The 13,801-nt window shown below is 34.6% G+C and overlaps 1 protein-coding gene across 1 annotated transcript; it reads right to left on the reverse strand.

The window, feature by feature from the left end:
- Positions 1-6,989: 6,989 nt before the first annotated feature.
- Positions 6,990-10,662, reverse strand: LOC120124797 (ELMO domain-containing protein A-like). The gene is made up of 9 exons (XM_039143373.1): positions 10,446-10,662; positions 8,702-8,808; positions 8,461-8,529; positions 8,130-8,245; positions 7,989-8,043; positions 7,589-7,709; positions 7,441-7,488; positions 7,267-7,361; positions 6,990-7,196 (listed from the first exon to the last, which is right to left on the reverse strand). Exons 1-9 carry the CDS (start codon positions 10,543-10,545, stop codon positions 7,098-7,100), a joined length of 810 nt encoding a protein of 269 aa, XP_038999304.1. The 5' UTR covers positions 10,546-10,662; the 3' UTR covers positions 6,990-7,097.
- Positions 10,663-13,801: the final 3,139 nt, after the last annotated feature.

The raw sequence follows: 13,801 nt of genomic DNA on the forward strand, positions 1-13,801 counted from the left end.
TCCGATAGGGCAAACTCAATTGACAACGTTGTTAGAAGGTGTTTCTCATATGTTTTTCATGGACTTTGTGGTGTTCATTTATATAGAAATCTAAAATCAAGGTCTGCTGGTATAAAAAATCACAAATGGACATATTGGAAGGTTGTAAAAGCTTATCGGGAAGTAGATTTTAATAAACATATAAATTGTTTAAGACGTGTTTTGCCTCAGTGTGCTCAAATACTAGAAGATGTCGGGTTTGAAAGATGGTTAAGAGTATATAAACTTGGAGCAAGATATGGTTTCATGACGTCTAATAGTGCAGAATCAATCAACGTTCCAAGTCGTCATTCCCGGAAATTACCCATTACTATGTTAATAGAGTTTTTTCGAGCCTTTATTCAACAGTGGTACTACAAGAAAAGAAACCACGCATGTATTATTTCTTTAAATTCGTAACTTATCATATATTTTACTAAGTATTATTTATTTAAATTTACAGGAACATTAGAACATCGTGTTACGCCATGTATTGAAAAAAAGATAATGAAATGTGTTGTGAAGTCAACGTCATGGAGAGTTGAACCATGTTCAAACACTTTGTTTGAAGTACTGGATAATAACTTAAATGGGCTTGTTGATCTAAATACAAAGACGTGTAGTTGTATGAAATGACAAACATCCGGTTATTCGTGTGGTCATGTTATAAAAGTTTCTCTTCATCTAAACCAAGATGATTCAAGCGCATACGTTATGGATTGCTACACTACAGAAGTATATCGACAGACTTATGTCGAGATTGTTTACCCTATTCCACATCCTTCTGAGTGGGACATACCAGATGACTTACAAACAGTTTTACCACCAGCCATGGACAGAAGGCTATATGGCCGACCAAAAAGTCACGATCGTATACCGTCTAAGGGTGAAGAGAAGAAGAGATCGACATGTAATCGGTGCAAGGAAAGTGGTCATACAAGGTTGACATGTGGATTACCAGTGCCATCACAATCATCTTTTCCTCTACCAAAATATGGATCTTCATCAAAATCACAATCACAACCGGCTTCACCTTTTGGGACTGTTAACTTAGGTGATTTTTAAATGCAAATGTTGTATTATGTGTGAACTTTTAACATTTTCAGTTAGACATGTATTAGTAACTTGAGTTTGAACATTGTTATGATATGTTTAGTTGTTATCACTTATTAGACATTCATTTGACTATCGCAACGCGAATATGATTATCGCAACACGGAATTGACTATCGCAACGAGAGAATCGCAATGTGAAATGAAAATCGCAACGAGTGAATCGCAATGCGAAAATGAAAATCACAACGCGAACTTAATTCGCGTTGTGATTTTCATTTTCGCATTGCGATTCTCTCGTTGCGATTTTCATTTCACATTGCGATTCTCTCGTTGCGATAGTCTGTTTTGCATTTAACATAATACATATTGAAATCAACAAATCAACTATTACCTTTCAATCAATTAAACAATCACAAATAATAATTATGTACACATCAATTAAACAAATCAATATTTACAAATCATCTTTTACAAATCAATTAAACAATCAAAAAATAATAATGAATTATTTCCTCATCAATTATTGAATCAACTTTTGCATCCATACATCCATTTCACGCAGCTCACTCTAGGATTAACTTGCAGAAACCAAACATTGAATCAACAACACTTTCTACACATCTAAAACCTACAAACAGCAAATTATTGAATTCTAGCTACTTAACCAAACATTTTCAAACCAAAAAGAGTATATATGTTTAACAACACTTGCATTTGACTTACAAATTGTTTATGGATACTTTCATAACGCGGATGCAGGTAGGCAGCGTCTCGCATATATCGCTCTAGCCATAAAATACCGAAACCACAAGCCTACTGCACCTCTATCTCTATTGGTGGAAGTAGAAACTGTGTACTTCCTGTTGTCAAACGCTCCAAGCACATGCATACGAGAGGACCACAATCCCCTCTGGTTTCCTTCGTTTGTTGTGGCGCGGTCTCGTCTCTGATAACTGTAACATTGAACTTCTTTGGCTTCTTGTTTCCAGACTTAGTCCAATAATTAATTGCATCCAAGGATTTAGACAAATGAGAGCTCCATCCCTTAATAATATCTCTCAAATCAGACAATGATATGTAATTTATCATGCTGTCATATACTATTGTCTTTAGGGATGGGAGCTGAAGCTCGACGAGAAGCCAATGAGTACGGTCCAAAACAGAGATAAACACCTGCATCGAAATGTAATAATTCAAATTGCACACTTATTTATGAAAACCTTTAAAATATTGAAACAAATATACTAACCTTATCGACATCCCACCATACAGGATAAAGTTTAGTTTGTCCATTAGCCAACACATATGATTCATGTCGTTGATTCTTCAAGTGAATTACGTGAAAAGACGCCGGCATAATTGTATATCGCGTTTTTTTATATTTTTCTTTAATTTCTTTATAATTAGAAGACGTGTCACCTATGCATCAATATGCTGTTTTACAAAAAAAGACATATATTAGTGAATTACATAAATTAAAAAAAAAAATTAATCAAACTGAAATACAAGAAGAAATATAAGACTTACCCTCCATCGAAATAGCCGTTGTCTTCAACCCTTAATAATACACCCCACCAAGACCGTTCAATCAACAAATGCATATCATCGTTGAGTTTGTATATGTCAGCGTAACACCTTGGCTCCGTTCATGTAGATAAAAATCAACTGCGGTCTTAGCCTAAAGGGTATTATCCAGAATTGTTTCCGGTAGTTGTTTCCTCTCCACTTCATCTGCCAGAATGGTACTGGCCGGTAACTTATACGAAAGCCAACAGTCATCCATCATGTCCGGCACGTGAGGGGGCTTCTCAATAATTCGATATATTACGTCGTGTGAATCAGGCTCTAGAATGTTGGGAGGGACCTCTTCAACGATGACAGGGCCTCTTGAACGGTGGGAGAGGACTCTTGAGGGATGATAGGGGCCTCTTGAACGATAGGGGAGGCCTCTTGAACGATGACAGGTGAGTCGGGCTTTTTCTTATGGATTCTTCGCACTATTGAGGTGAACGGAGACGTAATGGCACGTGCACGCCGTCTGATATGTGAACTCCGTATTGAAAGAAAAACCCGACGTAGAGCATCCACCTTAGCGGACCGCTAAAAATAAATTAATACATAAATCAGTAAATAAACATACATGATATTAAACAGTGAAAACAAAGACAAATATATTTCAAACTTGCACGGTATTCACCCAAGACATTATTATATCATTGTTCACAAAATGCATCAGATAACATTCCAGAAGTAAGCACTTATATAAACATTTAAAAGGACAACATATAGGTTTAGTGCAGGTTCAATGACAACATAAAGAGTAGTAGTTTATTCTTGAAACTTAAATTTTCAACACTGTGTAGTTAGTATTTATCTTTTGGTTGAAGTAATGCAATTCATTCAAGTTTCAATTTGCAGAAGAAAAATAAAATCTGAAACTTAAAATTGCAACGCTAAAATGACTATCGCAACATGAAAATGACTATCGCAATGCGAAAATGACTATCGCAATGCGAATTTGACTATCGCAATGCGAATTCAACTATCGCAACGAGAGAATCACAATGCGATTTTCATTTCGTATTGCGATAATCAAATTCGCATTGCGATAGTCATTTTCGCATTGCGATAGTCATTTTCGCGTTGCGATTTTCATTTCGCATTACGATTATCTCGTTGCGATAGTCATATTTGCGTTGCGATAGTCATTTTCGCATTGCGATAATAAACTATTCTTCTTCTACAAATTGAAACTTGAATAGATTGCATTACTTCAATCAAAAACAAATACTAACTTCACAGGGTTAAAGAATAAACAGTTAAACAGTATTGGCAGCAACCGAATGAATTTACTAAGCAATCTAAGTGAAATTACGAGTAAATTTATCATCAAGTTAAATATGAAAAATATTAAACTTACCTCGTTGCGTAGAGTATGAACCTTGTTCTGCAACGATGCTACAATCTCATGTAGAGCTGCTACATCATCACGTAAAGTAGACATCTCAACACGCCATGCACCATTGTCATCGCGTAAAGTATCGACCTCCTCACGCAAGGCATTGACCTCATTACGTAACTCCCCTAACTCATCCCGTGGAGGTGGAGGTGGAGAACAAAGAGATAAACGTCGTGGCATCTTTGTCGGTCGCCTATCATGAGGTGATGATGGAGAATAGGCTCGATGATGTGACATAATAGGTGATGACTCTCGTTGTGGAGGTGTATATTCGGGTCGATCAGGTGATGGCTCTGGGTGAGGTGATTGCTCTCGAAGTGGTGGCTGCTCATCATCCGTGCCATAAAAAAAAAGCTTACTAGCTTGCCACCAATTAGTGGCAAACTCAGCTTCCGTGGGTGTCAGTCTCTGTAATGGAGTGTTGGCCTCCTAACAATATAAAAGCTCAAACAAAGTTAAACGTGTACTAGTAATAACTTGTTTATAAACATATGGTAGTATTTGTGTTAACTTACAGTATTTATTGTAGTATACGGTAATAAATCTTCCCATTGCTGCAAGGACCGTTTCCTCTTCCAGGAAATAGCCCTAGGAATATCATTAGAAGTTTTTAATGCATATGTCTGCATGGCGGGAAAGGTCTCAAATATCCAAATCTACAAACAATATAATAACAAACATTAGTAATTGTTAAAGAATTAATTATAATTTTGGAAACATTATATAAAAATTATTACCTTAAAGGCCCGAATAAAGCCTGACAAAGTGTATTTGGAACCATCGTCACGCAAACTTTTCCGATCATTAAAGGCAGACGACAACTTATTCCATGTAGCTCTCTATAGATACGAATCCCACGGAAACAGGTTTCATGCATTTAGGTCATCTACCAATTTAATTAGATCGTTAAGAATAGGTTGTCGGACCTCTCTACCTAAAAAGCCGGCTTGCAAAAGTATTAGAAGGCATACTCAGACAACATCGACGTCATTCATCCGAGTAAAACCATCTTTTTTATTCAATAATCTCGTCAAGTCTTCCACGTGTAAATTTGACTTCTCCGTTGACAACTCAGGAAAAACCCGGGAAAACCATGATAAGCGGGTAATATGTCTAGTGTACCGATCTACTTCATCGTGTCCAAAGCGTAGACCGGTGATTAAGCAAAACTCCTCCCGCCCAAAACACGTATACGCCGGTGGAAAATCAAACAATATCTCTTCATCACGACGTTGTATAGTCTCTGGTAGATCGCTAGTCATGGTTTGAAGAAACAGATGGGTCAACATAGCATCTCCACCCGGATGTTGTACTTTCAGCCATGGCCCGAAGCAAGTATCCTCAAATATTTTTTTTGTACAGGTGAAAGCTTCGACGCAATTGTTTTGGCCAGACTTACTTTATTTCTTAAGGTCAATTGAGCCGAATAAAAGTTCTGCAAAAACAATAAGCATACCAATTTAGATATACCAAAAACTACACTGTGAAGATATGAACAATAAACATAAAGAGTAGTAGTTTATTCTTCAAACTTAAATTTGCAACACTGTGAATTTAGTATTTATTTTTTTGTTGAAGTAATACAATTCATTCAAGTTTCAATTTGCAGAAGAAGAATAGTTTCTGAAACTTTAAATCGCAACACGAAAATGAAAATCGCAACACGAAAATGACTATCGCAACACGAAATGAAAATCGCAACGACAGAATCGCATTGCGATAGTCATTCTCGGTTTCAAATATTAAAATTGAAAGAAACTTGAATGAATTGCATTACTTCAACCAAAAGACAATAAAGATAAATACTAACTTCACAGGGTTAAAGACTAAACAATTTAGCAGTATTGGCAGCAATCGAATGAATATAATAAGCAATCTAAGTGAAATGGTTAATCTATTATTGAAAACACCAGTAAATTTATCATCAATTTCAATATGAAAAACCTAATAGTAATGCAAAAATTTCAAAATAAAAATAATTAAAAAAACTAACCCTCTGTGGTTGATATGGTTGATTTTCCATTTCTGACCGTGAATGATTTCGCCGGAGATGGAGACTGATATCGTTGGAGATTGGGACTGATTTCGTCGGAGATGGGGACGAATGTCTCCTTAAAGAGTGAGAGATGGAGATGAGAATGAGTTGTGATTTAGGGTTTTAGGTTATGAGTTACAATTACGGGATATACTGTGGACGGTTCAGTGTTTCGATATATTAATATATTCGTGTTTGGAATTTGAAAAAAAAATACGCGTTGGATACGAATGGCGTTATGTAAATCGCATTGCGATAGTCAGATTCGCATTGCGATTTACGTATTCGCATTGCGATTTTCCAAATTCGCGTTGCGATTTACGTATTCGCATTGCGATTTACGTATTCGCATTGCGAATTAGGAAAATCGCAATGCGAATTTGGAAAATCGCAATGCGATAGTCAGAATCGCGTTGCGAATCTGAAAACTGATTTGCGATACCGGAGATCGCGTTGCGAATTATCGATCACATTACGATTTAGTTGGTCATTTTGGCAAATCCAAAAAAAGTTGGTTAAAATCGTATATTATAAGACATTTTAGGTCACTGAGGTTATTTTCTCTATTAAAAATAAGTATTCAAATAAAAAAACATAAAAAATTATTAAATATTTAATAAGTAGAGTCAAACTAAAACATGATAATTCAATCTTCTCAAGTTTTTTATCTAATAACAATTTAGGTAATTATAAGTTTAAATATTAAACAAAATAAACATTGTATTTTGAATTTAAATATTTAATAAGTAATTGTGTGTGTTTTTTTTTAAATATAATATTTTAACCCCTGTCCCCTTCCTTGCCAATTTTATTCGTGACTCCGTCCTGCCTCGTACTATTAAAAGTAACGGAAAAATATAAATTAAGAGTAAAAAAAATTAAAAATTACACCTTTAAATAAATATATATTTTTTAAATTATAGTCGTTTTAAGACTAGGGGCAATATAGTAGGGAGAAATCCAAAATAGAGAAAAAATTAGGGATTGTACAAACTTTGAAGACCTCACCTCCTAATCCGAGTAATCATGGCTAACAGAGAAGGTTATAAGAAGGCATGTCTTCAATCCGCAACACATCCTCCATCAGGAGCTCTCTTTCCAACTGACACCTTGTTGATTTCAATACTTCCTGTACACATCATCCATTACTAATTATATTATTACTATTAGACCGGCATCATTACTATTATCATTCTTACATTGAACTCCATGTACGTCGCATTTCTCTCCAGCCATTGCTTGTCCATTACCACGAATGCCACGCAGTACAGCAAGTCAAACGCCCATTCATTCTCTGCACAAAAAACTACTTGCATTACTTGTTCCCTCACAAGTCACATCATCAGGTGCAGTGCAGGCACCTTCTTCCTTACCCGATAATATCTGTAAGAAAACTGATCTGATAAATGTCCCTGGTTTCGCTGCATAAATTGAGCATTAAGTTTGAATCAAACTAAAACTTCAATTATTTGATAGCAAGAGTTGAAATTAACATAGTTAGGGCATTCATTATCCACTTACTGGCATCAAGGTCCAGCATCTGCATGATCATGAATGTGATATTTACGCCTGCAACTGCAAATGGGTACTCCCATGCAGATCGTTTTCCGCCTTGCTTTTTTAATAACCCTTGAAATGAAGTCTGCAATAACAACCCACCACAATGCATCATAGTGATGGATTGATGGTGCCTAATTCACTTGCCACCCCAAGCTCCTATCCTAAACTATATGCAATTGGATCCCCAATATATGGGTATGTTAGTTTTTTCCAAGTTCAAATATACGACAGTTAGACATGGATTTTTTTTTTTTTTGAAAAAAAAGAGAGGACAGAACGACATAGGTGATTTGTGTACCATCGTAAACAAGGGTCAGTGCAAATGACTCGAAAAAAATGCTCACGAGAATGATATACTTGCCGAGAATGTCTTGGCAAAGAATAACAAGTTCTCCAAGGATATGAATCCAGCACCTCTGTTTGTCAAGGAAAATAAGTTAGAGAACATGAACTATAAGAAATAATTTTCCAAAAAATATAATAGCAGTAAATTAATGCCAACCTGAAATCAGTTGATGGATCCCTTCCCTGCCATCCCATTTCTTTCCACTGATCGGATGTCAAGCCATGCAGTTCCTTTCCAGGGTATGTAGCAGCCCATAGTGCTCTCAATGCTTCCTGTCGCCAAGAAAATTGTTGGTAGGTTGGCTTGAAAGAAAAGAATATGGAACTGATAGTTTAGATTACATTGTCTTTAGCTATAACTACTGCTTCAGTGTATCCTAATGAATATGGAAGATTTGATAGCCTTTAACGGACAACATTTAAGTATAAAGCAAATGGCCACCTTTAGATTCACATGTGAAGAATAAAATAAAAATGCAGAATCAAACCTGATGATCAGGTCTGGAACCATCAAAGTAAACTTTCATCCGGTGCCTCAACCTTTTCAATATTTCTTCCTGCAATTTGCTAACGAATCTATCACATATAAGGAAGCTACATATATTAGAAAAACTAAAAACTGGCTTAATATATAACATATATATGTAAGTCCAAATTGTTTGCTACCAACACAATGCATTCATATTTGTTGGTCAATATTAAAAGAGGAAATCATCATCATGTACTTGCCTGTTTGGGTGTCAAGCTAATGCAAGCCCCTTCATAAACTCCCTTCCGCTTGAAACAAACACAAGTAAGGCCCTTACCAAACCAAGCTGGCTTTCCACATGTACCATCTGCATACATTGTTACAACCATTGGGTCTCTTTCTTTTTCACATTTGTTACAATCACAGCTTCAAACCCAAAACTATTTTTGCTAAAAGACATATAAAAGTAAAAAACAAAACAAAAGAACTTCCATGAAAAAAGCCGAAGCAAAAACCGTTTTTGGTGCTCAGTGACCTAGCTGAAGATCTGAACCGTACCATTTTACATCAGCCGATAGTTTTCACTTGACATTAAAATTAAATAAATTGAAGCAAAAGTAACAGTTTCAGGTGGTGCACAAGCTTTCTCAGTGACCCATCCAAAAATTTAAGAAAGAAATCTAAAATTTTAATATTCTTTTATTAAAAATGATAAGTATGTAAGTTTTTATTTTATTTTTTAACGTATTACATTAAATTTAATCATTCTTCCAAATAATGGGAATACAGATTAGTGCATCCGCCAATGCTTTCTATTTCCACAGCTAATGTTGCTGCATCCAGGAAAGAAATTAGTCCATGAATTCTGGACTTCATCAAATCATTGAGTTACTGGCCCAAAAAAATTCAAATCATTAGACTGTATATAGCAGTTCTTGGTCCTTTTCAGTGCCGCTCGCAAGTCTAGCATGCAAGTGGTGGGGACCACTACCCTATGAGAAAATAGATACAAAGTGTTCGGAGTCTGCAAACACGCTCTAAAATAACGCGTGAGGAAACCGTCGGCAAAAAGTCAATATTGTGACTTCAAAGCAAATATTAGGGTGAAAAAGCAAAGTGGGTTATGAAAGATGAGACTTTTTAGTCATAGTATACTAAAAAAAACTTCACATCAAACGGTCAGCATCATACCTAAATCGGGTACATAAAAAGTGGTTCATCTTGTGACTACGCAAACTCTTTAAAATAAATTTGTTTTTACAGACACGTCAACAATGTGATTTTCGTCAAAACTAATTACATTGTATATTATTTATGTAGTCTAATGTTTTAGGTTAAGTAGTGGGCGGGCTATGATCAAGTGCGGGTGGCATTATAATATGTCCGATAAGGACGAACCTAGAGTCCTAGACTAATCACGGGCCATCGACGGAAGATGATTGGGTTGGACCGCTACAGAAACCCCAAAATGCGACAAATCCCGCATTATTACGCCATAAATTGCAGCAACCGTTCCCAGTTCTATGACGACAAATGGAGATTAATCATGATTTTTTTCTTCTTTTTCTTTTACTCAAAGTCAAAATGAGCTTAACATTTCCAGATTCTGATCGGAGGAAGCGAATCATCCACCATTAAAACAACATATTCATTAGTAGTGTAGGACATACTCATCTCTCTCCCAACCACCACCCCCCCCCACAAAAAAAAACACTAAGAAAAAAATTCTTAATTATAATTTTTTTCCTCTACAATTTTTCTATCGCAAAATAAAATTTTGGCGAAATTCAATTTTTCTTCAATTTTACAAAACCATAAACCTGACAGGATAAGAAGAAAAAACGAAACGAGAACTCCGTAATCAACACCATTGCTGTGTTGGGAGCATCAAAGAACTAAGAATCTCTGCAAATACATACATATATATACACATAATACAAATTTCATTTACAAATTGAGCATGGAATTACAGAGGCCGAGAGAGAGAGAGAGAGAGAGAAATACCTGAAGAAACAGAGCCGTGAGAGCAACGGTTAAAGGAAGAGGAAGGGGAGAAAGCGCGGATTGCAACACAGCTTCCTTGATTCCTAACTATACTACTCATTTTCTTTCTAATCTCAGCAAAACGCCTTTCAGCAGCTTCTGGATCTTTATAATTATAAATATATTGAGGGCATACACTATATAGAAAGAGGAAGGTACCTCTCTCTGTTTCTGTTTGGGAACTGTGTTCTTATGCGAGTGAGTCAAGGAAAGTGGGCTAAAATATTAAAAAGTCAAAACTACCCTGATTATTTCTTTTGTTTTGTTTAGTTGTTAGGAAAAAGAGATTAAATAAATTAATCATGTCAATTAATAGATAATTAAATAAATATTTGACTAAAATATTGTTTTGATTAAATATTATTTGAAATTTTATAATTAAATAAAATTTCAATAATAATAATTTAATTGAAATATTTTTAAACTTTAAAAATTTATGATTTTTTTCAATTAAACCCTTAACATAATTTAATCAAATAACAAACTTCCCTAAACCCTAAGTTTAAGCCGAACTCAATAGATGCATTTCTAGGTGATTTTAATCATCAATCAAGTTTAAAAATTATTCTACAACACCAATAACCTCAAAATCCATGATCAATTTACAAAACCTTAACATGGACATAAACATTAAAATTTGAGATCTTAGCATTCAAGCAATATTAGCATGCAATAATGATACCAAATGATAGAACTCATCGAATAGAATTTTTTTTATTTCACGCTTTAATCCAAAAACCAAAGAAAATTCTTTGAAAATGAAAAACAAGCTTTCATGAAATTTCTTCTTAATTTCATGTTAATTTGCTATTTATTTAAATTTAAATTAACGAGAAATGACAATTTTACCATTAATAAAACTTGATAATTACATTTATACCAAGTCACATGTCTCTTATCATATTCTCAAACTCAAAGATGAACAAAATATTGTATCTTTTACAATTTTATCCATACAACTTTCCAAAAATTTCAATGTTGTCATTTTCATCTAACGATCCAAATTGAACATAAAAATAAATTCTTAAATCCAATGATCCATATTATTTTCCATCATTTTAAAATGTGGAAATACTATTATTAAGCTTAATTTATTATCTTTTAAAATTTCTCAAAATTTTTATTCGTTTCGATTTACCGAATTTTTACTAGACTTTAACCCTTTCTAACTTTTAACACAAATTATAGATAAAAAATATGATTTCCACCAAACCGTCATTATTGGGGTAAACTATTCATTATGGGATAAAAATTCTTTTTGAGAAAATTACCATTTTGATTCTTAAACTTTTTCTAATTTTATATTTTAGCCACTAAACTTTCAAAATTTATATTTTAATCACTAACAAAAATTTCATGGTGTAACAAGTTTTTTTCAATGATTATAAAAATTATTCTAATTTTATGCTTGATTTACTATTATGATTAGAAATTTTTGTTATAATTAAAAATAGTGACTTTTTTTTAAAAAATCTAACCGTTAACTTTTATTGAATGAAGAAAATGTAATGAATATATAACACGTGTTATGTATTTTTTATTTTAAAATGTATAAATTTTAAAAATAAAATCGATAGATGAATTTTTCCCTATCAAGGTTTTTCTTTTACTACCTTCTTTCGTGCAATTGAGGACGGTTTTGCACGACAAAATTTATCCTCTCCTTTCTCTTTCCAAAGAATATGATTTTAAGTTTATATTTAAAGAGAAAATCGCCTCAGTGACCATAAATGCCTTATAATATACGATTTTAACCAACTTTTTTTGGATTTGCCAAAATGACCAACAAAATCGCAACGCGATCCCAGAATCGCAAATCAGTTTCCAAAATCGCAACGCGATTCTTGAAAATCGCAATGCGATAGTACAAATTCGCGTTGCGATTTTCCAGAATCGCAACGCGAATATGAAAATCGCAACGCGAACACATAAATCGCAACGCGTATCCGTAAACCGCAACGTGTATCCGTAAATAGCAACGCGTATCCGTAAATCGCAATGCGTATCCGTAAATCGCAACGCGTATCCGTAAATCGCAACGATAATCCGTAAATCGCAACGAGAATCTGTAAATCGCAACGATAATCCGTAAATCGCAACGAGAATCTGTAAATCACAACACTGAAATTTTGGGTATATAACTACGCAACAGCAGCAAATCATAAACTAAATCCCTAAATCGCAACTCATTCCATCTCCATCTATCACTCTCTCCGGCGACATCCGTTCCTATATCCAACGACATCCTTCCCAATCCGGCAACAGGTTTTAGTTTCGCAGCTCGTCTGTTTAGTAAATTAATTTACAACCATGAAATCATCTAATGTTGATCATGTTTGGATAGATTTGTGTTTTGGAGGGTCATGGGAGAATGTTCATGGTGTTTTACAATATATGCCTTTACCCATGAATCTTCAACTAAAATTGTCTTTACAAAAGTTAACTTATGAAACTCTAATGCTACGTGTTTCAAAGAAATTGAAAATCGCAATGCGAAATGAAAATCGCAACCAGAGAATCGCAATGCGGAAATGAAAATCGCATTGCGATTCTCTCGTTGCGATTTTCATTTCCGCATTGCGATTTTCATTTCGCATTGCGATTCTCTCGTTGCGATTTTCATTTCGCATTGCGATTTTCATTTTCGCATTGCGATAGTCATTTTTGCCTTCAACATAATGCAGATTGAAATCAACAAAATCAACCATTACATTTCAATCAATTAAACAAGCACAAATAAGAATTATGTTCGCATCAATTACACAAATCAACTTTTACAAATCATCTTTTACAAATCAATTAAACAATCAAAAAAATAAGCAATAATTCTTATTTCCAATCATCTACTATTGAATCAACTTTTACAAATTAATTAAACAATCAAAAAACAATCAATTAAACTATTGAATCAACTTTTGCAGCCATAAATCATTTTCACGCAGTTCACTTCTGAGATTAACCTGCAGAAACCAAACATTTGCTCAAACAACACTTTCTACACATCTAAAACCTACAAACATCAAATTATTGAATTCTAGGTACTTAACCAAACATTTTCAAACCAAAAGTCTATAAACTTACCAATTGTTTATGGACATTTTTATAACGCGGATGCAGGTAGGCAACGTCTCGTATATATCGATTTAGCCATATAATGCCGAAACCACAAGCCTACTGCAGCTCTATCTCTATCGGGGGGAGGTAGATACTTGGTGCTTCCCGTCGTCAAACGCTCCAACGCCAAGCATACGAGAGGACCACAATCTCCTCTGGCTCCTTCCGTTTGTTGTGGCGCGGTCTCGTCTCTAATAACTGTA

Source organism: Hibiscus syriacus, unplaced genomic scaffold (assembly GCF_006381635.1).
Source record: "Hibiscus syriacus cultivar Baekdansim isolate YM2019G1 unplaced genomic scaffold, ASM638163v2 tig00110429_pilon, whole genome shotgun sequence".
Taxonomy (NCBI): Eukaryota; Viridiplantae; Streptophyta; class Magnoliopsida; order Malvales; family Malvaceae; genus Hibiscus; species Hibiscus syriacus.

What these genes read in the sequence shown, in the direction of transcription:
- LOC120124797 (XM_039143373.1), bottom strand. Translation starts at nt 10,545, where the DNA reads ATGAGTAGTATAGTTAGGAATCAAGGAAGCTGTGTTGCAATCCGCGCT. An exon ending in TCACGGCTCTGTTTCTTCAG is followed by an intron (nt 8,809 to 10,445) that starts GTATTTCTCTCT and finishes CAATGTATGCAG; the next exon opens with ATGGTACATGTGGAAAGCCA. An exon ending in CGACGTACATGGAGTTCAAT is followed by an intron (nt 7,197 to 7,266) that starts GTAAGAATGATA and finishes TGATGTGTACAG; the next exon opens with GAAGTATTGAAATCAACAAG.